General features: G+C 37.7%; 1 protein-coding gene across 4 annotated transcripts; it reads left to right on the top strand.

Moving 5' to 3' along the window:
* Positions 1 to 2,373: 2,373 nt before the first annotated feature.
* On the top strand, positions 2,374 to 26,411 carry SLC33A1 (solute carrier family 33 member 1). Of its 4 annotated transcripts, none has more exons than XM_080657263.1 (7): positions 2,378 to 3,622; positions 10,649 to 10,839; positions 15,369 to 15,553; positions 15,821 to 15,938; positions 18,145 to 18,360; positions 18,952 to 19,148; positions 24,071 to 26,411. In XM_080657263.1, the coding sequence occupies exons 1-6, from the start codon at positions 2,848 to 2,850 to the stop codon at positions 19,117 to 19,119; spliced, it is 1,653 nt and encodes a 550-aa protein (XP_080513389.1). In that variant the 5' UTR covers positions 2,378 to 2,847; the 3' UTR covers positions 19,120 to 19,148; positions 24,071 to 26,411. The 4 variants fall into 4 exon arrangements, with proteins under 4 accessions (XP_080513390.1, XP_080513389.1, XP_080513391.1 ...); XM_080657265.1 differs by lacking the exon at positions 24,071 to 26,411 and adding an exon at positions 20,509 to 20,805; XM_080657264.1 differs by lacking the exon at positions 24,071 to 26,411 and having other exon boundaries at positions 2,374 to 3,622; positions 18,952 to 19,994.
* Positions 26,412 to 27,040: the final 629 nt, after the last annotated feature.

Genomic DNA, 27,040 nt, shown 5'->3' on the forward strand with positions numbered 1-27,040 from the left:
GGCAGGCAGGCGAGTGGTTGGGAGCCAGCAGTCCTGAATTGTGAGAGGGATGTCTGACTGCCCGTTTAGGCCCAATCCCTAAAAGGGCAGGGGTAGGGCCTAAACGGGCAGTTGGACATCCCTCGAGGGGTTCCAGATTAGAGAGGGTGCAGGCTGGGCTGAGGGACACCCCCCATGCACAAATTTCGTGCACTGGGCCTCTAGTCTATATATATAAAAGCCCAGCGACCAGAATGGCAAACGACCAGAATGACTGATGGCTATGACACCCACTGTGGCAGCCAACCAGTTTGATCTGGGCCCCGATTGGCCCCCCTCCCAGGCTGGCCCTGCCCCCCAATCAGCCCCCAACACCCTGATCTGGGGTGGGGCGGCCAGCCAACCGCCACAGACCCTCCCCCGGGCTGGCCTGGCCCAATGGGCCCCCCATCAGGGTGGGCCAAATGGACCCCACCCAGGCACAAATTCGTGCACCGAGCTTCTAGTGGTAAATGAACTCCCAATATCAGCAAACCTCAATAATCATTGATTATCTGCTTTTCTTTCCTTTTTTTTTAAAGGGGAGGATGGGAGAGAGAGAAACATTGATTTGTTGTTCTACTTATTTATGCATCTTTGTTTGATTCTTATATGTGCCCTTACCAGGGATAGAACTCACACCTTGCTGTATCTGGACAATGCTCTAACTAATTGAGCTACCCAGCCAGTGTAATAGTCTGCCATTTTAATTTATCAAACCACCACCCCAACACCCATGCCAGTAGTTTTTTACAATTCCTTTTTTAATGAGATAAAATTTATATATTTTGAAACGCACAGATTTTTAAAAGTAGACCTTTTTGAAAAAGCAGTTTTAGAAGAAAAAAAAAGCAGTTTTAGGTTCACAGCATAATTGAGCAGAAAGTACAGAGAATAATTATTATTAACTGTCCCCCATCTCCACTCATATATAGCCTCCATTATCAACATCCCTTACAGAGTGGTACATTTGTGACAATTGATGAAGCTACATTGACACATCATTACCATCTAAAGTTCATAGTTTACATTAGGGTTGATTCGTTGTATATGCTACAGGTTTGGACAAATATATGACTGCCATTATAGTCAGCATGGTATCATACAAAGTAGTTTCACTTTCCTAATCATCTATGCTCATCCCTCCCTCCCCTTAACCCCTGCAGAAATGCACAAATTTTAACTGTACAATTCCAATTTTATTTTAAAGGACCTGGTTTGGAAGTTTTCAATTGAATAGAAGCAAAAAGAAAAAGGAAAGTTTGTATTTAATTTTTTTGTCAACCTACACCTAACCAGGAGAATAAATATCAAGAATCAATTTGGTCAACCTTAACCGAGTGGCCTATAAAAATTAACTCATCATTTCATCTTTTGTTGTCAGTTACAAGATGTATCTGTTATTGTATGGATTGTTATCTCTTGATTGGCCTGTAAACAGTTGAGGAAAATTGTATTGTTTTGAATGGCATCCGACAACATATTTGCTCTAGGCTCCATTTGTTCATCTTTCTGGTAGTTTAGGATATTGGTAGATCTCTCCTCCAACACCATATTTCAAATCAATTTATATTACAAATAATGCTATTGGTTCCCTAAGGTTAGTTTCTCTTATTTCAATAATGAATACATATTGAGTTAACATGAAACAAAACTTTAATATTGGCTCCTATAAGACCTTTCACCTGTAGCTTAAGCATAGTGGTATGTAATGAGTTTTATAATTCCAATCCACTCAACTACTGCATGGGGTCACCTAGACCCCAACTCCCCTGCATATCTTCTTCCATGTTGGAATAAACGGACTACAGAGAAGTCTAACACCTCTTGAACAGTTTCTTTCATTCTATAAATGGGCTTCGTAAGGCATCGCTTCACCCATTAGCTAGGCCTTTTTCCACGCTTTTAAGGCCACCAAGCACCCTTGCCTGATGATAACACACTTCTAAACTTCAACCTCCTCTCCCGGTTTCTGTCCGGCCCACGAAAGCAAGGGCATTGCACAATTCTCAGCATGCGTTTCGGGCATTGCCCTCCCTCAGCTCAATGACCAGCTTCCCTGGGCCACTGCTGCTTCAGAGGCTGCCCAGCACCGAGCTCGGGCCCAGCCTGGGCTCCACCCCCTCACGTGGCAGCTGGGGCCCAATGACCTAGGCCCACGCGCTCCAGACGACCGCATGCGCTCACAGAGCCCGAGCTCTCCCGGCGCCCCGCCCCCGCCGCACTGTGCGCCCGCGTTAACCCTCCCACGAGATCCGGGCCGCCAGAGTCGTGGGTTCCTACCAGGTGTCGTTTTCCAACTGGGCCCCGGGAGCGTGCCCTGATTGGTTGGCTCGGAAGGCGGGGACCCGACTTATTTGAGAAGAGGACCACTTCCTGAAGCATGAGGCAGGAAGTTATCCGGTACCTCTGGAGTCCCGTGGAGAAAGTGCTGTCAGCCGCTCCGGTAGCGGCGCGAGCTGGAGGCCGGTGCCGAGACTGGCCGTCTGGTCTCGCCGCAGTTAGGCTCCGGTTTCCATCGTAGCACCACGGCCCCGTCCCTCAGCCCCGAGCCCGGCGCGGCTGCCCGGGGGGCTCCTTCAGCCTCCTTGACGCCGCTCCAAGGGGCACCTACCTGGTCGGCGCCTGGGTCTCCAGCTTGGGGACTGGCTTCCGGCTTCAGCACTCCTAGCCGCAGTAAGAAGCACCCTTGTCACCCCGCGCCCTGACTCCCTCTCTGAACACACACCTAGACCCTGGTCCAAGAGGCAGCCTTGGACCTCAAACTAGACGGATCCAAGACGCCCAGCCCTGGCATCTCCTCAGACGGGGCTCTGCATCGTCTCTAATATGTCACCCACCGTCTCCCACAAGGACAACAGTCGGCAACGCCGGCCAGGGACTTTCAATCACTCTCTGGATATGAAGAGCGGCCCCCTGCCGCCGGGCAGCTGGGATGACTGTCATCCGGACTTGGTGGGCGGAGAAGGGGACAAAGAAGCTCTTCTTTGGGATACTAGCATCAGTGGTTTCTCAAAACCCCCACGGAGCTGCCGGGCCGAACTGAGCAGCATTTTGCTGTTGCTTTTTCTTTACGTGCTTCAGGGCATTCCACTGGGCCTGGCGGGAAGCATACCACTCATTTTGCAGAGCAAAAATATTAGCTATACAGATCAAGCTTTCTTCAGTTTAGTCTTTTGGCCCTTCAGTCTCAAGTTGCTCTGGGCCCCACTGGTTGATGCAGTTTACTTTAGGAACTTTGGTCGGCGAAAGTCTTGGCTTGTCCCTACACAGTATGTACTGGGAATCTTCATGATATATCTATCCACTCAGGTGGACGGTTTGCTCGGGAACACTGATGGCAGAACCCCCGATGTGGTTGCTCTCACAGTGACATTCTTTTTGTTTGAATTCCTGGCCGCCACACAGGACATCGCTGTGGATGGTTGGGCACTAACTATGTTATCCCGGGAGAACGTGGGTTATGCTTCGACTTGCAATTCAGTGGGCCAAACAGCGGGCTACTTTTTGGGCAATGTTTTGTTTTTGGCCCTTGAATCTGCCGACTTTTGCAACAAATATTTGCGGTTTCAGCCTCAACCCAGGGGGATCGTTACTCTTTCAGGTATTTAAACTAATATGCTGTTAGGTTTATCTTACGGTTATGAATCCTTTTGACAGTGTGTGACATGGAAGGGAAGGTCATTACTTAATTCACCAGAAATCATTTTATGGGAGATGACCCGAGGTAAGTTTCCCGTTCCACTAAAATGAGCTTCAGCCATAATGGCTACATTGGAGTAATCTTAATTGATCAGTACTCTGCAGTAAGCAGGGAGGGACAACGTATGCAATAACATTGTTGGAGAATGGCATACACAACTCAGTGTAGGAATCTGTTGACTAATACACATTTTTTAAAAGTATGGCTAGTGTGAAGACACGAATCTAATCTGACATACATGGTTCACATTTTACTTTGCTTGTTCCTTGGATTGAGATTTCTAGCTCCGTGCTTTCTGGTTCATTTCCCCTATTCTTACACCAAGAGCCTTTATTTAGCCCTCTTGTGAAAGGAATAGGCTTAATTTATTCAAACATTAACTAGTGGGCTAAGTGACAGACTTCTAAGGGCCTGCTATAAAGCAGAGTCCAACCCACAAGGAACGGGAGAGAGACACATTTTAGGGGAGCACACAGTTGCTGCTTATTAACTGCTTGTGGGAGTTGGACTTCATAAGCAGATATTTGACCTTGTTCAATTGTAAGGTTCCATGTAGTGGGTAAGTGGAATTCCAGATTGCCCAACACCAGGTGAAAATGCACTGTGAAGAAGCAAAGTACAAAAAAGTACAGGATGCCAATGATGTTCCAAGTGCCTGAAGCAGTAATTGTGGGGACTGGGTTTGGGAAATAGGGCTGAAAGAAAAGTAGTGACCAAATGAGTAAGATTTCATTTAAATATTATGAGAAAGAGTTTGAAGTTTATCTAGTAAGAAATTGGATATAAGTTCTACAAAATTTCCAAAATAAGGTTTTCTGAGGATTTTTTTTAAACTTTCCTGACAACTGGGAAGCAGAAGTAAAATTACCAATATCAGTAATAACCTACATCAGGAATGTAGTAGAAATTTTCATTCTGGTAGTGATGATGAATTTAAACAGCTGAACTTTCATCTTCCCAGTACTAGGTTAGGAATTCCCAACAGCATAAATGTCAGATAGGTGTGTGGTGAGGGAAGTGTAAGAGTTATAATATTTGGGGAGTGTCTTGAGGAGGGAGGGATCCACAACTGAACTACTTGTTCCCTGAAATCCCTCTGTGACATTGAAGGAAAGCTCATTATTGCTAGTGGCTCACTATATATCCTCTATAGAACCCCCTTTCTACCTCCTCAAACTGCTAGTGAGCCACTACTACTGATGAAATGATAATTGTACTTTTCATCAGTTGGTTTAAAGCCAAAAATGTTTGAGAGCTCGTTGCTTTGTAATAGATACATTTGTCTCTGAATGTTCTGGGGTCCCACCCCTGCTCTATGGGTAAACCTTTGCCTAAAAATAATGTGTGACTGCATCAAATTGGCACCTTGTTGCTTTTTATGTATCTTGCTTTTCATTGTGTACTGGACTGTTCAGGCCACCAGGAAAGATTAATGAGTTGATGTGTTACTTAATATACAAAAGTCTCAGTAGAGAAAGTAAGATTTAAGAGGTTATGGAAACTAAATTACTAACAAGGTAAATTATAACTTTCTCTTAAATAAGATATAAGAGTGATTGATAAAACATCATTCCAGAGAATGGCATTCAGGAGCCATTATAATTATATCCTCCCTTATCCAGAGCTGTTCCCTAATGGAAGATCGAAATTGTGCTATTGGAGTTTTATTTACACTGATTTTTTATTTTGAATAGCTGTTTATTCTGTGGAATTTGAACTTTGTTCTCCAGGAAATCGTAGAAATAGCTTACTATTTAATTTAACTTTTTATGTCTGTAGTGGACTGCTGTTTCTGGTTCAAACATTTTAGTAAGTTAAGAGTTGAAGAGTTTCTGAATTTTCATTTGTCTCTTTATGACTGCACATATCACATTTGTAGCCTTGTACTTTCTGAAATTTAGTATAACTAAGAAAAAACAGTGATTTCGAGGAATTTAAAGAGCACAGAAATAATTATGAAGGAAATAAAATTGCTGAGGTAGTAAAAGAAGAGCCAAACACTGAGGCAGATGCCTAAAAAATCAGGAAATTAAAAGTAGGCATAGTTTTTTTGTGAAATTCTAAAATAGGTTCTGTGATTAACACTTTGAGTGTTACAGATACACGGAGGTGGAAATATTGAGAAAGAACAGTTTTTGCCATCTAGAAAGCAGTAATCTAAAGAATAAATATGGAACAAGAAGGACAGGGTGAGCTAGAACCCCTTAGAAACAAAACCATGACTATGCTGAGATTGGCTTTGATGCCTTCAAGGGTCCTGGACAGTATTGAACTCAGAAGTGGACTTTTTCTGTCCTGCCACATTTGGTTTTCAAGGATCTTAGCAAAAAGGGATGACTTTTTAAGCTGCAAGAACTAATTAAAGTAACCCAGAAGAACATAGAGATAAGAACATAATGCTTTATGACTTGAAAGAAGAATATATTTCAGTTCCTTTATTATAGATGAGAAAACTGCAGCCAACTGGCTAATTAGAGATAGAGATATATCTACAGGGTTAAATTTCCTGACTCCTTAAATATAATATGTGTGTAATGTAACATAATACTAAAATGTAATATGTGCATATCATTGGGCTTTTCTACTAGAGAAAAGTAGCGATATGACTGCTGATGCCTAAAAAAACATCAGCCTACTCCTGGAATACCTAATGCCCAGAAGTGACAGATTTAAAAGGTTTTTTGTTTGTTTGTTTGTTTTTTAAGTGATGCATGTTATTCATTTACTCAGCCATGAGTGCCTATTTGGTGCTAGCCAGTGTTATAATTTAATGAATATGACCTGGGAATTCTCTGCTCCTAAGGAATCTTTCTATAGTCTATAATGAAGGTTTGTAAACCAAAATGATGGAGAGGGATAAATGGATAATGTAAATGAGTGGGTTGGGGCAAGAATGCAGGGATTGGAGGGGACAATGATGACATGGAAAACAGATGCTCATCTAAAGGTAGGAAGTTTTTCCCAGCCGGTATGGTTCAGTGGTTCATCATCAACCTATGAACCAGGAGGTCACAGTTCGATTCCTGGTCAGGGTTAGGACACATGCCTGGGTTGTGGGCTTGATCTCCAGTGTGGGGCATGCAGGAGGCATCTGATCAGTGATTCTCTCTCATCATTGATGTTTCTATATCTCACTCCCTCTCGCTTCCTCTCTGAAATCAATTTTTTAAAATATAAAAAAAAAAAATAAAGGCAGGGAGTTTCAACCCCAATAAATCGTTGCCTGTGGTAACAGGATCCTAGGATTGCTAGATTTTATGAGTATTTAAGAGCTAAAATTTTCTTATTTTTCTCTCTCTCCTAATTTTAAAACACTAGTTTGATTCATATAAAATATGTGTTTTGGCTAGGTCCAGCTGGTAGTTGAGGCCAATTCCTCTACAAGCAGTGGTGACAATCCTATATAATAAAAGGGTAATATGCAAATTGACCAAACGGCAGAACGACCAGTCGCTATGACGCACACACCACCAGAACGTACACTAAAAATATTTAGTTCTACTGTATGATAATAAAGTAAAAAGTTATTTAAAAAACTAATTCATTATCTTAAAAGCTAATCTCTGGGTAAATATTATACAAATAAAAAAACCTAACCTTTCTTTAAAAGCTAATTTCTGTATAATAATTTAAAAAATTAAGCTTTAGCCCTGGCCAGGGTGACTCAATGGTTAGAGTGTTAGCCAGTGCACCAAAGGGTTGAGGATTTGATTCCCAGTCAAGGGCACGTCCTAGGTTGCCAGTTCCATCCTGGCCCCAGTGGAGGGTGTGTTTGGGAGGCAACCAATCGATGTGTTTCTCTCACATTGATGTTTCTCTCTCTCTCTCTCTCTCTCTCTCTCTCTCTCTCTCTCTCTCTCTCTCTCTCTCTCTCTTTCTCTACCACTCTTGCTTCTCCCTCACTCCCTCCCTTCCACTCTCTCTAAAAATCAATAGAAAAAAATATCCTCAGGTGAGGCTTAACAAAAAAAGTAACCTTCATTAAAAAAAAAAATCCATTACCTTAAACAATGTTAATAAATAATAGCCAATAGTCTAATGGTCAGTATTTATAGTAATTATGTCCATAAAACTTAACATATTTTCTGGCAGTGGTAATGCTTCTCTTTGTGAGCCATTAGCTTTATTCTGTTCATGTGAGCTATGGAAAAGCTTTAAATTAGGGCTCTGAATTATGCGTTGTTACTACTTCCTTCTCTCATGTGCACTGTTGTTTTATCCTCAAAGCACAAAGAAATTACAAATATTCCTACCTGCAAATACTGAAACCTGTTTAACTTGTTCCTATTCTTTTTTTCTTCTTCCTGGTACTGGTATCAAGGACTTTAAATTCTAGATGAAGATTTGTTCATTAAAATTGAGGAATATACTAAGCAAATATTTTTAAAAAGAGAACTGGACCTGTTGATGTGGTATATAACTGACAAACTTTTAATTTTCACTTAACATTTATGTACAGACCATTAATTGAAATTTCTGGTCTGTACATAATAATACATGTTTTTAGGGTTTCTTAAACAGTTCATTTAAACCAAATGAGGAACAGAATCTTTCTGAATGAGAATAATTATGTAGATGAGCCCAGCAGGTGTGGCTAAATAGTTGACTTGGAGATCACAGTTTGATTCGCGGTCAGGGCACATGCCCAGATTGTGGACTGTGGACTTGAGGCAGCCAATCGATATTTCTCTCTCATTGATGTTTCTGTCTATCCCTCTCTTTTCCTCTCTCTCTCTCTAAAAATCAATAAAAACATGTAAAAATTAAAAAATAATGTAGGTGAAATTCTGTAAACAAGTCATTGTCACATTTCACAGATAATATTAAGGATGCAAAAATCAAACACTATTCTTTAAATAAGGCTAATAATGAACATTAGCCTTATTTAAAGAATAATCTTAAATTGTTGTTCATTCCTGTAGAATCAGATTCCAAATGTTTTATTAACTAGAAGTTGTAAAGATGCTATTTTGATTAACTTTAATCATAACTTGTATAGATTACTATTTTAAAATGTGATACCATTGCGTTTAAGAATGTTATGTGTTTTTCTTCTAATATCTAAAATCAAGTATAACTTTTCCATGTTGGAGAAAGAATTCACCTCAGAATACAGATTTCCATATGTATTGAAGCATTTTAGTTTCTTTAATTTTTGTCATTTTTTTATAGTATAGCCTTGTTTTTGGTTGGGGTTGTGGAAACTAAATAATTTGCCAATTCAAGTAAGTTCTTATTTCAACGTTAATTTTTTAAAATTTTATGCAGATGGTGTGAAATAATTGAAAGATTATAAAACTCAAATTCAGATTTATGTTCAAGTTCTGCCTCTTAATAATTGTACCTTTGGCAAAGATTTAAATATTCTGGGCTTCTTTTCCTCATGTCTTTTTAATAGTAATGCCTGCTTTGCCCGACTCACGTATTTGCTATGAAAATCAAATCAGATAGCATATAAGAAAAGAGCATTGAAATACTAAAGTGAAAATTGGTCTAACCAAATATTGCTATATGCCTCCATCATAAGTGAGGTTCAGGTGGTAGTGATCACCTTCAGCCAGCACAGCAGGGTAGCAAGACTAAATGCAAAGGAAAATCCCTGATTGAAGAATGCGCTACTTGTTTTTGAAAAAAGGTGACTAGGCTCCATGAACAGTAAGTTGTGCTATATGAGCAATAAAAAACACACACAAGTAAACACATATAAAACTGAGTATAAATTTAAAATGTTAGAGCTAGAAAGCTTCTGGGATTTTCTAGCCAAGGCCTCTTATTTTATAGATGAGGAAACTGGATAGGGTTATCCAGTAAGTTTTATAGTGGCAAACTAAGATGCATTTCTCAGGGTGGTTAAGGAGATTCAGGTTTTGAAATTAATTATATAAGGCATAAAATCACAATTTTATCACTGACTTAGAATGTAACTTCAGGCATGACCTCTCTAAGCCTGTTTCTTTATCTGTAAACTAGAGGCCCAGTGCACTAAATTTGTGCACTGGGGGGGCGGGTAGGATTCCTCAGCCCGGCCTGCGCCCTCTAGCAGTCCGGGACCCCTCGGGGGATGTCTGCCTGCTGGAGGGGGGGCGGGGGGGAATGGGGCCTAAGCTGGTAGACATTCCTCTCGCAGTCCAGAGCTCTCGTAGTCCAGGACCCCTCGCTCCTTACCGCCCTCCTGCATCAGAGATGGGAGAGGCTTCTGCCACCGTATCGAAAAGAGAAGACTATTCTTAAACAGTTTTTTAAAATGTTTAAAAGTAAAAATATCACCTGTTTATTGTCTAAATTGTCATGATTTAATAAAGAACTAAAATGGTTTAAGTGCTTAAGAATTATGACTGATGGTGCTTATGGGATATGAAAATCATCTCCCAGAATTCTTTCTTTCTTTTTTCTTTATTACTCCTCACCGGGGAGTAACATAGATTTTTAGAGAGTGGAAGGGAGGGGGAGAGACAGAGAGAGAAAAACATGGATGTGAGAAAGACACATCAATTGGTTGGATCAGGGCTGGGGATTGAGCCTGTAACCAAGGTGTGTGCCCTTGACCGGAATTGAACCCAGGACCCTTCAGTTCATGGGCCGACGTTCTATCCACTGAGCCAAATTGGGTAGGGCGTCCCAGAACTTTCCTTGAATAAAATGACAGACTTTTGTTTCATTCAACCCATTAAATGTGTGTAACCCCCTTGTACCCCCATTGTTAAGTATCACTGTCTACCTGAGTCTGTGCTGTATATGTTTAACAGAGCTAGAACAGCCTCATTCATCTGTATTGCCTGGTACTTATGGTACCTTAAACATGATATGCACATTGTGTTACTTTTTTTAAACCAAGGTTTTGTAAGGAAAAGTTGTATACAGAATTATATGCTATCAATGAAGTTATGTCATTTCAAAAGTTATAGATTTTAACATTTTAAATTTCAGATTTCCTTTTTTTCTGGGGAGCTGTATTTTTGGTAACAACAACATTAGTTGCCATTCTGAAAAAAGAAAACAAAGAGGTATCAGTAGGAAAAGAAGAAACCCAAGGTATCACAGATACCTACAAGCTGCTTTTTGCAATTATAAAAATGCCGGCAGTTCTGACATTTTGCCTTCTGATCCTAACTGCAAAGGTAAGAGGTTTATAAAGCTAATTTACCATTCTGCTATAATTAACAATATGGTAAAATACTTCTGTTGCCTTTTCATATCATAGGTTCTTTTCCACTACTATTAGAACTTAACAATAAAAAACAATTTTCAGTTTATTAAATGTATTTTAAAAGGTGTGATGATATCAAATATAATTTCAAAGTAAGCTAAATGTTTGGGATTTTGAAAAGAATTATACCAATTTGAAATAAGTCTAATAATGAAATCTTATTTAATGAATGCTATTAATGCTTGGTATACAAGTGACTACCTTGAAAAAAATAATAGCTGTCTATTATAATGAGTATACATTTAACATCAGAGACAGTACAATTATTTACTTAAGGTGTGATTTACAGTGATATAGAAATATATGACTATTACAAGTTTATTTAAACCATAAAAGAAATGGGGATTTTGGTGATGTTGATTTTATTCTTTATGTTTTCTGTATTACGATGTCCTAATCTTATAGCTCTAAAACATTTTAAAGACATATGCTAGAAGAAAGGTGAGTATACTTTGTTAAAATGAGCTATTGCTGCTGTTGGAATTAATACTCCTAAAATCTAAAATCAGTTATAGGAATTTCATATTAATATTTAAACTTATCTACATAAACACTTTACAACTATCTTTGACAATTCTGAGGTAAAAATTGTAGCTTCAATGTTTTGAAATAGTGTTTCCTCCTCCCTAATGATAAGGTGGGTTAAATTTTAAGGAAACATGAAGGAGGCTTAAACTTCAGGAACTTAAGGTTCAAGTGTAGGAAATGCTAAAAGGTTCAAGGAAGACTATATTAACTAATTACATAATGTAGAAATCACCTTTGGTAACATTTTTGGTATATTTTCTTTGATATATTTCCCCCTATATGTTTGTGTGTATACATATACTTTATATACAGAAATATAACTTTTATAATCAATTTGATATGCTGTATATATTTATACATAAACACTTTAAAAGTATAATAGGATCATACTGTATATAAATTTTTATCATATTTTTGTCTTATGATTCCATAATCATCAGGATTTTGTCTTAAATTTGTAGTATCAGAAATTAGTTTCCCCTTCTCTTGAGTTTTATATAGATGAAATATCCATGTGCCTGTATCATTAAATCATATTTGAAAACTTTTTAGTAACTATATAATTGTCACATTGTATAAATTTACCATAATGTATTACATTTTTCTGTTGCATATTTAATTTGCTTAGGGTTTTTAATTATAAAATGTTCTAGTGAATACTTTTTGCATAAGTATTTCTTTGATGTTCTGTTTCCTAACAATAGATTTTTAAATGGGCAATTAATGGGTCAGTGAATGTAATTGCTAAATTACTTTTTAAAAGATTATGATAGTTTTTACTGTCCCCAGTAATATATAAAGAGGTGCTTCAGTTACAGAGTCTAGAATCCCATGATCTCCTTTTAAAGTAAATCTCACCAAAAGTGACATCTCTCTTAATTTTTAGTATCAGAAATTAGTTTTCCCTTCTCTTGAGTTCTATAGAGATGAAATATCCAGTATGTATTCTTATGTCTAGCTCTTGTATTCTTTTACTCAACGTTATACAGTGTTCCAAAGCACACTTTAACAGCTGATGGCACAATTGATGTTTCTTTCTTTTCAGATATTAGCCATTGGAATTAATAATAGTATTCAAAGTATTTATACAGTTTTGGGGACACCCTGTATTTGTATAATTTACCTCTATTGTTAATTTTATCAGCAGCTTGTTAATCTCATTGCTTATAGCATTCCATTGTATGAATTTGCCACAATTTATGTTATCAACATATTTAGGTTATTTCTACTTTTGGACTATTATGAATAGTGTTTCTACGAATATTTTTAATATTGCTTTTAGTGAACCTAGGTGAACATTTAGATGGGTAAATACCTAAGTGTAGAATTGTTGGGTCATAAATATTCACATTAGTATATACTGCCAAACAAGTTTCCAAAGAGGTTGTTGTTTCAATTCTCCTACCATCAGCAGTATTTGAGTTCCAATTGCTTCACAGCCTTGAGAACAGATTGTCTTTTCAATTTTAGCCTTTTTGGTGGGTATGTAGAGGCATCTCATTATGGTTATAATTTTCATTTCCCTGATGGCCATATGAATATTCAGAGTTGCCTTTTTCTTTAAATTTGTAGAATTTGGATTTTTTTTATATATCCTAGATTTGAGGTTTTTGTTAGTTGTGTCTATTACAAATATCTCCTAACTATACCAGTTTTAAGACAGAGTAAATGTTGAAGTGAGTTTGTATATCTGATTTTTACAAAGAGAATGGGTGAAATTATTTTCTAGACTTAAGTGAAATATCTTTGACCTTTAATGTTTTCATGGTAAAATTTGCTTTTTGGCTCCATTCCAGTAAGTTAAAGTATATTTCTTTAAACAATTATTTTATTTGATAGAGTTTCATACTTATAAAAATTTACTGTTTAATTTAAAGAATTCCCATATATCCTATCCAAGTTCATAATTATTAACATTTAGTTCCCCTTTATTTTTTAAATTTGCATTCTATTACCTATTTCTTTTGAAATGTTTGAGAGCAATTTGTACATACCATGACCCTTTATCCATAAATACCATAAGTATGTATTTCCTAAGAATGACAAAGCCACAACTTAATAAAATAATCAGGGTTTTATTTTTTTATCCTTAGCTGAGGATATGTTTCCATTGATTTGTAGAGAGAGGATGGAAGAGAGAGAGAGAGAGAGAGAGAGAAACATCAATATGAGAGAGAAACATAGATCAGTTGCCTCCCCTACGCACCCTGTTACAGGATGGAACCTGTAATCTAGGTGTGTGTCCTGACTGGCAGTCCAAACCGCCAACCTTTTGGTGTATGGGACAGTGCTCCAATCAACTGAGACACCCAGCCAGGGCAGGATATTTTAAATTGATACAATATTAATACCTACTCATAGTTAATTTCTAAATTTCTCCTGTTGACCCAATAATAGCCTTTATAACATATTTTTTTCTCGTTAGGAATCCAATCCAGGACCACACATTACATTTAGTTGGCATGAGCCTTTCTTTGGCCTTTATGACTTAGACATTTTTAAAGAATATTGGCCTTTCATTTATGTTTGTCTGATGTTTATTTCTAGGCTCAGTTATACAAATACTAGAGGCCCGGTGCACAAAATTTGTTGCTAAGCCCAGCCTGCACCCTCTCCAATTTGGGACCCCTTGAGGGATGTCCTGGTAGGATCGGGCCTAAACGGGCAGTCGGACATCCCTCTCACAATCCAGGACTGCTGGCTCCCAACTGCTCGCCTGCCTGCCTGCCTGATTGCCCCTAACCACTCTCCCGACAGCCTGATTGATGCCTAACTGCTCCCCTGCCAGCCTGATTGCCCCTAACTGCCTTCCCCTGCAGGCCTGGTCACCCCTAACTGCCCTCCCCTGCAGGCCTGGTCCCCCCAAACTGCCCTCCCCTGCAGGCCTGGTTCCCCCCAACTGCTCTCCCCTGAAGGCCTGGGTCCCCCACAACTACCCTTCCCTGCAGGCCCAGTTGTCCCCAACTTCCCTCCTCTGCCAGCCTGATCACCCCCAACTGCCCTCCCTTGCAGGCCTGGTCCCTCCCAACTGCCCTTCCCTGCTGGCCATGTTGTGGTGGTCATCTTGTGTCCACATGGGGGCAGCCATCTTTGACCACATGGGGGCAGCCATCTTGTGTGTTGGAGTGATGGTCAATTTGCATATTACTCTTTTATTAGATAGGATGTCAGAAATATCACAGAAGTAAGAATTACATCAGAAGGCATTTCATGTTCCTTTATTCCACTGACTGTTGTTAACTTTGATTACTTTGTTAACCCATTATAATGTTACTTTCCTTTTATAATTAAAAAGTAATTTATGGGGAAATACTTTGAGATTATCTAAATATCTTAATTCACCTCAACCTTTACTTACTACTCTTACCATTCTTACTTTTTGTTGTTTTTAAGAATTAATCTAACTATACTTTTTTCTTCTCCCTCATTTTATTCAGCTTCTCAGATATAATGTTTTCTCAGAACTACTTTTGAAATGTTAGACCTGAAATTTTTATTATGGTCAGTCAGAAATCATAAAAAATGTGTATATGTGGTGGTGAGTCTCCATTTTAACCAGATTTATTTGGAGTCAATTAATGACTTTTTAAAAAAACTTAAACAAATCAGTAAATTTGGATTTGGACACTTTATTATAAGAGATTGAACTTTTGAAGTGGAAATTTTGTTGTAACTAGAGCCATCTACAGTTCCTAAGAGCACTGAATTTTTAGTTGTTTTCACTGAATATTGTCAGTAGACCATAGGGCAAAGTGCACCTTCTCTAACTTGCTTGTTGTACCAGATATAATAACATACTTGTAACTGTCATGGGTTAATCGTGAAATTGAGTTTATTGAGAACTTACCTATGCTTGGAAGAAAATACTTGTTAAGTCACAAATTAAAATATTTTTCTGTTTTTATGTTGCAGATTGGTTTTTCAGCAGCAGATGCAGTAACAGGACTGAAATTGGTAGAAGAGGGAGTACCTAAAGAACATTTAGCCTTATTGGCAGTTCCAATGGTTCCTTTACAGATAATATTGCCTCTGATTATCAGCAAGTACACTTCAGGTCCCCGGCCACTAGATGTATTTTACAAAGCCATGCCCTACAGGTAAAAACAAAACAGAATCTTCTTAAATAAGAAAGGTTACATGAGGAACATTCATTAGTGTCACTAATATTTGTGTGTAGAGTATATATGGTAAAAGGCTTGAAAAGCATCTTTAACTTTAATATCATTTATATACACTTTTCTCTCTTTTTTAGCCTAATAGGTTTTAGATTCAAGCTTTTTTCCTGTGGTAGACACACAGATTTCTGTTTTAGTTTTTTTTTAACCTAAAATGGAAGTCAGCTCCATTTTTTTTTCCCCCTATAGATTATTGCTTGGATTAGAGTTTGCTCTGCTGGTTTGGTGGACTCCTAAAGTAGAACATCAAGGTGGATTCCCTGTATATTACTATATCATACTGCTGCTGAGTTACGCGTTACACCAGGTAAGCTTGTTGTAGTTTTCTGAGGAAGTAAACTGTTCTTGGTAAAATAAAGAAGACATTTTTCTACAGTGACTTTAAAATAATGATAATAAATTTTAAGATTTAAGCACAGATCTGACAATGAAATTATTTGACAGTATACTTTAACCCTTACTACTTTTGATTTAATGAGTTCTATTCATGGAAAGAGAGTTTCTTCTTTATTCATTTCATTTTTTTTGTTCATTTGACAAATATTTTTTACATTTCAGAATTTATTTCAAACTAGTAATTCTATCCTTGCTAAGTATTTCTCAGTCCATCCCTAAACTTGGGTTCTTTCTTTCTTCTAGTCCCAATATTTTTTTCTTTCTGAAAGTCTTAAAAAATAAGGATGGCTACCAGGTTAAAGGTTACAGGTTTTTGGTTTAGAATCGTTTTGAAAGTTATAACTTACTCTTTGTGATTTTGGAAGCTGTGTGTCAATCCGCTTTTTCTTTCTTTATTAAATATATTTGTAATCCCTAAAATCAGTGATACCCACTTTGCTATAGCCTCACCTAAGCTACTGTTGCACGGTGGGGTTTTGTTTGGGGCAAGTGATTCAAGTAAATGGCAGATGCCCAGCAGTATCCTTGGGACTCAACTGTAGTTATCGCTAATGCTTTGGATTTTTCAATGAAACCTAGCTTAAACATTTGAAAGTTATAGTTACATTTTGAAAGTTATATTTATCAACTCCTCACTTTGTTTTTAACTGAAACTAAAAATATGGCTACCAAATAATCTCAGTAATTTTTTTGCATGCAGTTGTCTCATTTAAAAGATCTCCATAGTGGATCATGTCTGACTAACTATGTAAATCATTGAGGCCAGGATGTCAAATGTAATTTTCTTTTGTTTTGCCCATACTTAGTTAAATAAAAGTTAAAAGAAGTGCTTTAACTTAGCAAATGCTTTACTACCTGTCTAAGTAAAAGAAAACTATGATGTAGTAGTCCAAAAATCATTTGTTTGGCTTTGGATTTCATTAGAGAATTTTTTAAGTGTAGTCACTGAAACCCAGACAATCAGATGCTTGGTGGGAGAAAAGTAAATTTGAGATATGATACATGACACAACCCCTCTTTATGTAGCATCTTAATCATTCCTTCAACAAATATTAAGTGGACACTGATTCCATGATAGAAAACATTCTGAGTACTAAAGTATAAGTGAATAAACCATGCCGAAATCCCTGCCCTAAGGAGTTTATATCCCAAAGGCTTTCCAAAGGCCTGCAGTGAAAGGGACCTGTTTAATTTTATGTAACTTAGTGTTTCTCAGTCTTATTTGATATTGTAACATCCCATGGAACAATAATCAAAGGAATGCTATCTTGGAAGCATGGTTTATTTCCATATTCCTAAATGGAGAGTTAATTCTTGCCTCTTAAGCACTTTTGCCTTTAAGATTTATTTTCTTCAATTTGTCACATACATTTTGAAATGCTTTTTTCTATGTATATAGACAAAAATTATATTTGAGTGCTTATATGTATAATACATATATACATAAAATAAATATACACACATATATGATACTAGAGGCCCAGTGCATGAAATTCCTGCACGGGTAGGGTCTCTAGGTGTGGTTGGCAATCAGGGCCGATTGGGGCCTTCAGGCTGCCGGCCAGGGCCTTCCTTCGTTCCGTGCCGCCCCCTGGTGGTCAGCACACATCATAGCAAGCAATTGAACTCCTGGTGTCCTGGTCAAACTCCAGAGGGGACACTTTGCATATTAGCCTTTTATATATAGATATTTAGGTACAGTACAAATATGGGGTTTTGCATATTGCTTCAAGGCCACCTCATCTATCATTTTCTCATTTGATCCTTCCTTGACTACTTATGGTAAATTAAGCTCTCATTTATCTAGACCCCAGTACTACAATTTGTATACTTATGTTTAGAATACTTACTACATTTCATCATATTTATTTATTCCCTATTTTCCCAGCCTAGAATAAATTCTTGAAGGGCACAGAGAGACTGTCTTAGTCATCTTTATATTGTTATGATCTGGCCTAAAGCCTAGTCAATAAGAAATGTTCAATAAATGTTTTTTGACTTGAGTTTAATAAGGGTCATGAAAATTAATTTTAAGGTTCATAATTTTGATTTTCTTAATTCAAACTATAGCTTTATAAAGCCTAATCGTATTAAAGATGTTTACATTTTCCTTGTAGGTTACATTGTACAGTATGTATGTTTCCATAATGGCTTTTAATGCAAAGGTTAGTGATCCACTTATTGGAGGAACATATATGACCCTTTTAAACACCGTGTCCAATCTGGGAGGAAACTGGCCTTCCACAGTAGCCCTTTGGCTAGTGGATCCCCTCACTGTGAAAGAGTGTGTAGGCGCATCAAACCAGAGTTGTCGAACACCTGATACTATTGAGGTAAGTTTGTTGTAATTTTAAATAACATTAAATTAATACTAAGGTATAAATTTCCTCGTTTTGCCTCTAGAAGTACTACATCTATTTTAAAATCATGTCTGCCCATAGTTTCTTATACAGAAATCTACATCTTTCCCATCATAACTAAGGGTTTTAATGCAACTGAAATCAATAAGAGTAGTTTACTTGAGGATGCTTCTCAGCAAGGGAGGAGCAGTCACTCTTCCCACCTGAGGTTCGCTGTCGTACACAATAGGAACTTAATAAATGCATTATTAATAGTAAGTTTTTTAATGACAGCAAAAGGGAAATTTCATTGGCTATTCATTTAACAATTGTAGGTAAAACCAAGTGGTTAGTAGTTTGTTGATTATTTCAAAGTAATCATTAGCTGACTTTTGGAGTATTGTTTATAGCACGAGCTGAAAATTGCTCTACCCTTGTCAGTAGCATTAGAGAGATTAAGATATATTAACATGTAACAAAAATGAATTTTGATCAGTCTTTTAAATTACAAAGTAGAAACATGTAAGTTTGTAAATACTTCCATTTTGAAATTATGGAATATTTATTATAGTTTTATTTTTACAGCTTTGCAAAAAACTCGGTGGCTCATGTGTTACAGCGCTGGATGGCTATTATGTGGAGTCCATTATTTGTGTGCTTATTGGATTTGGGTGGTGGTTCTGTTTTGGTCCAAAACTTAAAAAGTTACAGGATGAAGGACTGTCTTCATGGAAGTGCAAAAGGAACAATTAATGCATTTATTACTGGACATTCTAAGAAAGGTAACTATAGTTTAGTTTTAATTCAGAGAGCTATGATAATCAGTGAACAGGAGTATAACATATTATTTTAAACAAGGAAATTATTGCTATAAAATGCCAAATGGTTAAAAAATAGAGACCTCTCTGCATACATGATTATATTTTTCTTTGACTTGTTAGTGTATTTACAGTTCACTTAAGGTCAGGAAATTTGTTCTAAAACAACTTTTTAGGCCTTGTTTGATTTATATCTTTTTAATTTACTGACCAAAGTATTTTTTAGGCAGCAAAGCAGTAGCCATGAGTGGTAACCACACAGTCAAGTATTGTTATCAGTTCCTATCCTCGAGCTGTATTTAAAATTTTGGTAAAATATATTCAATGGAAAAGAGCGTGATAATCAGATACTAATTATAATAGTCCTGACCTGTTGAAAGATAAACCTCATTTTGAATCGCAAGTTGTTAAATTCTATGTGGAATTTCCTGAAAAGAGAATTTAGACTGCTGACTGAAATGCCATTTTAGTTGTTATTTTTCTGACCACAACCACATTGTACTAATGAATCTGTGTTTAAAAGACTATTTGAAATGTAGTTCCTGCTTTTATAGGCATTAAAGATTTATAAGAAGATTACTCAAACTATTTTTTTATAAAATGAAAGCTATGATATTTAATTTATTGATTTCCCCTGTCCACGCTTTTTTGGAATTTTTATTCCTTGTAACTTTTACCTTAAAGTTTGCATGTTTTTGTCATAAGAGCTACATGGCACACAGAAATCTCGTGAGGGGATCAAATTTAGTGTTGAATACATGTTTGTGGCAAAGTTTTGAAAATAAAAATTAAATGTTTTTTCTTCAAGTAGTTTTTTTGTTTGTTTTTTACCAGAAAAAAAAAAAAAGAACAATAAAGTTTTCAGATTAAGTAAAATTTAAGTGAAAAAAATGTTTTAAGCAGTGAGAGATATTTTGTGCCTTTGACAAATTAAATCATGTGGTGGAAGAATGTTTCTTAATTAAGCACTTTACTGGTGAGAAAAGATCTCACAATTACTTTATACCAAATCAGGTACTGTATTTCCACTTATTAAAGCACAGTCTTCTGTTTGTAAACTATAGCTGTCAGTAGAGAATTGCTACTCCAGGAGAATTAAGCTTTTTAGTACTTTAGAAATTTCTAACATATTATGTACATTCAGTAATAAGGTTCTTTGCATATTTTGTGTTGTGTATTACTCTGACTTTTTAAAGATTATATAAATCCTTCAAAATTGAAGTTAGAGAAAAAAAGAGATTATAAGTAGAGTCTTAGTAATATTATTATTATTTTTTTGAAAGTATACACTAACTCCTGGTTTTCTTTTAACTTTATAACATAGGTTGAATTTTAGAGTGGGTTTTTTTATAAGTAATGGAGGATAAACTGGGTGGGAGAAAATGGCATTTGGCATCCGAAGAAAGATAGATGAAGGCTGCGGCCTCTAAACATGTGCATGGCCATTGGGAAGCCAGTGTTGGGCATTGATGTCAGATCCTGCAGAATCACCTAGAAAGTCATCCTACAGACAAGGCGACTACACCAAACAATAGACTCCAGTACTGTGTCACATATGAATTATCATGTATTATAATCAAAATGTTTACTTGAATAAATAAAAAGTCCACTTAACTATCATATGTGAAATGTATTTTGATTTTTAGTTTTGGAGTAGGGAGCTCACATTGCCAGAATTACCTTTTATTTATTTCTTATTCATGTTATTACAAATTATACATACTTTCCAACATATTTTCAAGTACGAATATTTAATGACTGAAGTTTTAAAATATTTTTTAAGCCTTTAACTATGAGGTGGAAGCCAGTAATTGTATTTGCTCTAGAAATTAACAATTATTTTAAACGAGAGGCCCAGTGCACGAATTCGTGCATGGGTGGGGTCCCTTGGCCTGGCCAGTGATCGGGGATCGGGCTGGCTAGCCAGAGGGAGGGACCACGGGAGGTTGGCCAGCCATGGGAGGTTGGCTCTGGGTGCGCTCTGACCACCAGGGGCCAGCTCCTGCATTGAGCATCTGCCACTGGTGGTCATTGCATCGTCATAGCGCCTGGTCATAATGGTCACTTAGGCTTTTATATACACTAGAGGCCCAGTGCACGAAATTTGTGCACTGGGGGGGTTGTCCCTCAGCCCAGCCTCCACCCTCTTCAATCTGAGACCCCTCAGGGGATGTCTGACTGCCGGTTTAGGCCCGATCCCACAGGCAGTCAGACATCCCTCTCACAATCCAGGACTGCTGGCTCCCAACCGCTCGCCTGCCTGCCTGCCTGCCTGATCATTTCTAACCGCTTCTGCCTGCCAGCCTGATCACCCCCTAAACACTCCCCTGCCAACCTGATCCATGCCTAACTGCTCCCCTGCTGGTCCGATTGCCCCCAGCTGCTTTCCTCTGCTGACCTGATCACCCCCAACTGCCCTCCCCTGCTGGCCCAGTAACCCCCAACTGTCCTCCCCTGCTGACCTGGTCGCCCCCAGCTGCCCTCCCCTGCTGGCCATCTTGTGGCGGCCATCTTTAACCACATGGGGGTGGCCATCTTGTGCAAGGGTGTGAGGGTCAATTTGCATATTACCTCTTTATTATATAGGATAGACTAGAGGCCAAGTGTATGAATTTCGTGCCTGGGAGGGGGTCCCTCAGCCCGGCCTGCACCTTCTTGCAATCTGGGACCACTGGCTCCTAACCACTGGCCTGCCTGATCACCCCTGCCTGCCTGCTTAATCACCCCTAACCACTCTGCCTGCCTGCCTAATCACCCCTAATCCCTCTGCCTGCCTGACTGATCGCCCCTAACCACTATGCTGCCTGCGTGATCACCCCAAGCCCCTCTGCATGCCTGCCTGATCGCTCCTAACCACTTGCCTGCCTGTGTGATGACCCCTTATCACTCTGTCTCCCTGCCTGATTGCCCCTAAACCACTCCCCTGCCTGCCTGGTCACCCCTAACCACCTCTGCCTCAGACCCCGCCACCACGGCTTAGTCTGGAAGGATGTCCGGAATGATGTCTGGAAGGTCATACGGCTGTCTGGTCTAGGTAGCATATCATGCTTTTATTAGTATAGATTGTAGTCATTTGCTTATTTGGATACATGCTTGTAGTGTATCCAGAATGACTTATTAATAGCTATGTTTAACTATATGGCAAGCATGTCAAACTCAAAAGCTAACACAGGCCAAATAAAACAAGTTTAAGTTTATGTGGGCCGTAAAAAAAAACAAAAGCTTCAATTTTCATAGAAACATAGGTTTATTTCGATAGAGACATGCTGAATAAAAAGGGCTGAAATAAATGAGTAATCGTTAACATAAAATAATAGAACGCCGAAACTGGTTTGGCTCAGTGGATAGAGCATCGACCTGCGGACTGAAGGGTCCCGGGTTCGATTCCGGTCAAGGGCATGTACCTTGGTTGCGGGCACATACCCAGTGGGAGGTGTGCAGGAGGCAGCTGATCGATGTTTCTCTCTCATCGATGTTTCTAACTCTCTATCCCTCTCCCTTCCTCTCAGTAAAAAATCAATAAAATATATTTGCCAAACCAGTTAGGGCTAATAGAACATTTTAATAAAAGTTAATATTTTTTTCTTGAACATTAACTTACCAGGCACCGAGTAACTACACAAATTAATAAGCATAATGCAAGTAAACCTATTTTTCTTGTTCTCCAAAAGTGAAATATTTCCTGTTGCACACACCAAACAAGTCAGTACAAGACTAATGACATAGTCCTAACCGGTTTGGCTCAGTGGATAGAGCGTTGGCCTGTGGACTGAAGGGTGCCAGGTTCAATTCCAGTCAAGGGCATGTACCTTGGTTGTGGGCACATCCCCAGTAGGGGGTGTGCTGGAGGCAGCTGACTGATGTTTCTCTCTGATCATTGTTTCTAACTCTCTATCCCTCTCCCTTCCTCTCTGTAAAAAATCAATAAAATACATTAAAAAAAAAAAAAAAAGACTAATGACATGGCAATCAACTGCTAAAATATTTCCTGCTAGTATTAGTGGAGAGAAATCGTGTGCTTGCGCATAAGGCATGTAAGAGAAATGAATGCAACAGGATTATAGTAATCAGTCGTTAGCAAACATTGTAGTTTGTTATATTGTAAAAATTGAGTTACAAAATTTTTATTAAAACATTTCTTACGTACCATTATATTGGCTAGGCCGCGAGTTTGACACGCTTGCTATATAGCATACATTGATAACTGATGGTGTTTTAACAAATAATCTACCTAAATCTGAGGGTCTGTTTATTGTAAATCAAGAGTACTAGAGCCCTGACCGGTTTAGCTCAGTGGATAGAGTGTCAGCCTGCAGACTCAAGGGTCCCAGGTTCAATTCCAGTCAAGGGCATGAAGCTTGGTTGTGGGCACATCCCCAGTAGAGGGTGTGCAGGAGGCAGCTGATTGATGTTTCTCTCTCATTGATGTTTCTAACTCTCCCTCTCCCTTCCTCTCTGTAAAAAATCAATAAAATATATATATATTTTAAAAGTACTAGAAAGTACTGCCTATTTTTTTTTATTTTGTTACTGATTAATTTTGATAAATTCTTGCTTCAAGGATGAACATTAACTCCTCTGGTTCATGTATATATTTACTGGCTAATATCAGTTATGAACATGTCTTTTTATAGAAATATCTCCATTTGCACATTTGTTGTAGCCTGTATACATCTAATAAGAGTTTGAAAAGTTCTTGTAAGATCAGCTAAGACTAAAACTGAAAACTCCCTCCTTTGTAAATATCTTAACTTTGCTTGACCAATCATAAAAAATTTGTTCAACACCTAAAATAAACTGCTTTTTAAAAATATGTATATATTAAACCTTTGAAATCTAAACCTTCAATCTAAATCTATGATTTTATTTCATTCCTTTATTACTAGGACTTTCGGCTAAACAGATATCATTGGAGACTTGGAACCCATGAATTCTTGTAAAACTGGATGTAATTTTTTGTTTCTCTGGAAGGAGCTCTTGTTAAAATCTTAAATGGACTATGATCCAAAAAAACTGTAAAAGTCCTAACCTTACTGAATGTGGGCTGTATGATGAATTGTAAACATAAATTTGAAATGATAGTTGTAAAGCTAATGTTTAAAGCATCCTGAAAACAATTTTAAAAGAAAAAATCTACAATGAAAACTGGAAAATTTCTATGTTTGTGCTACTGAACTTGAACCTTGAAGGGATTAGGGCAGATAAGATAGTACTGCTGGAAGAGGGACATAAAGGTGAATTTTATCCCACAAAAGATATATCTTAGCCATCTAATCCTTTTTTCTTATGAAAAACTTCTATTTGCCTTAACAGAAACCCTCCCTCAAAATACATTTTATATTAAATGGTGGAGATCAATATTTAATATAATACAAGACCAGATTTGTTTTTGTATTTTGGAGGATCATATTTTTTAATGTACTTGAGAGGATTAAGACTATGTAACACCGAACCTGCTAAAAATAAAGAACCAACTTGTTGGGAACATTCCATGCAGATTTCCACAGTGTATTTTACCTTAGTATTAGAGAAAGTGAAAAAAAAATTGTTATAACTAGGTTACATTTAATAGCCATTTTAGTTACAGAAGGAAAGGTGATACAGTGCATTGTAACTACTGACACATCTATATTTTTATTGATTTCAGAGAGGAAGGGAGAGAGAGGGAAAAATAGAAACATTAATGATGAGAGAGAATCATTGATCTTCTGTTCTTGTACGCCCTACACGGGATCGAGCCCACAACCCAGGCATGTGCCCTGACCAGGAATCAAACTGTGACCTCCTGGTTCATAAGTCGATGCTCAACCACTGAGCCATGCTGGCCGAGCGAGACTTTTTTTTTTTTTTTTTTTTTTTTAAACCAGTGTCTTTGGTAGATAGCAAGGCATAATTATTTGATTCTCTGTTAGAAGGTTTAAAATACCTCTGATACACCATGTTCTTTTCCACTCAGGCTTAAACCCTGCCTGATTTGGCATGTGCCATACTGTTAATGCAATCATTATTTTGTTTGAGGTTGAGAGCCTTCCTATTTCCTTACCTGTTGAGAACTTTTATTAGATTCTTCATTTTACCGCTCTAAATTTTTAGCAAGGTAGAATGGGCATGAAGAGCCAATATTCCTTCCTGGGATTCTATTTTGGTAGAGGCAAGTCCTGTATCAGGGCAGAATAATTAACGTACAGGACTCATGCCCTCCCCTTAAGTGAATAGAAACTTCATTTAACTGTTGGATTATAACGATTGATTTTAAGGAGTGTGTTTTGTTTTAACTTTGGGGAGTGGGGCAGAGTGGACATTTTGTAGGAGCAAAGTTCTATGTAGCAAAATGAAAATTCTGTGATTAATCATAGTTCATCTTTAAAACAAATTTGCCGAGTATATAATTAAATATATATTAAAATGTCAGCAGTATTAATTTGCATAGTTTATTTGAAGTACTGAGAAAAAGGTTGCTACTTTTCAATTGTTTTTAATTGTCAATATAGACATAACTTTTTATAAGCATTTTGTGTGAAGAATGTTTAAATAGCACTACAGAAATGAATAAGGTATTGGAATAATTCTTAGAGAATTATCATAAGTCTCTAAAATTGAGTACCCTAGCCATTATAGTTAATCAGTCACTATTGTAAAATATAAATATTAAAGCCTATTCATTTCATCAAAACGAAAAGTAAACTGTTCATGTTAAGTTTACTAAGTGCTAAGATTCTAATGATAACCTCAAGAGGCAAGTATTTCAGTCTTACTATTATCCAGCTTTCTAAATTGGGCCAATTAGATGATAGAGTGAATGGCAGAGCAATGGACTGCAAATAGGACAGTCCTGTAAGAATATTTAATTCTGAACTTGATAGAAAGATTACAAGCTATTTTACAAGCATGTATCTATACATTTTCTTTCTTTTTTAAAAATATATTGATATTTTACAGAGAGGAAGGGAGAGGGATGGAGAGTTAGAAACATCGATGAGAGAGAAACATTGATCAGCTGCCTCCTGCACACTCCCTACTGGGGATGTGCCCGCAACCAAGGTACATGCCCTTGACCGGAATCGAACCCAGGATCCTTGAGTCCGCAGGCCGACGCTCTATCCACTGAGCCAAACCAGTTAGGGCTCTATACATTTTCTTAATATGTTGGTGAGTCTCTTATAGTCTTGGATTCTTACTTTGATTCAACAAATTTATCTTCTTTTGCAATAAAAATTTCTTGGCATCTTTCTCCTTTGAAGGTTCATGATTTACTCAGCAAAGAAAGGACTGTGGAAGAAAGGAGGTAAAGAGTTACTTTTTGTAGGAGAATACTCTGGAGAATACTTTTACATGCTTACCCCATCCCCTTCTGAGGGCAAATGCCATGCTTAGAGTCCCAGGCTTAGCAAAGCAACTCTAGCTTTATGGTTAAGCTGACATGGCCATTTTTGAGCACTTAACCTTGTCATACTGACTGCAGCTGATTATCTCTGACTGAAACATAGCCAATTTAGAACAGCTATTAGTTCATTAGTTGTCTTGGCATAAAAACCTTGATATGAATGATAATGCCTAGACCAATCATAGTTTTATAGGAAGTCATACAAACTGTGTGAGATAAAAAGTGTCTGTTAGTAGTGAGAGAATAAAAAATACACAGTGAGTCAGACATTGAATTGTTGGAGATAGGTTAATATTTGCAACAATAGGTTAATAATATTTGTAGGGATCAATGAACTGCTTCTGAGGAAGGGGCAATGTTGGTGCCTAAACTCAGTAGAGTTGTATTAGATCCTGAATGTAGTCCAAACTATATTCTAGACATGATACCTAGCTATGTTGCAATTCCTGATCATTGCCAGATAACCAGCTTG

Source organism: Plecotus auritus (genome assembly GCF_963455305.1).
Source record: "Plecotus auritus genome assembly, chromosome: 2".
In the NCBI taxonomy this organism is placed as follows: Eukaryota; Metazoa; Chordata; class Mammalia; order Chiroptera; family Vespertilionidae; genus Plecotus; species Plecotus auritus.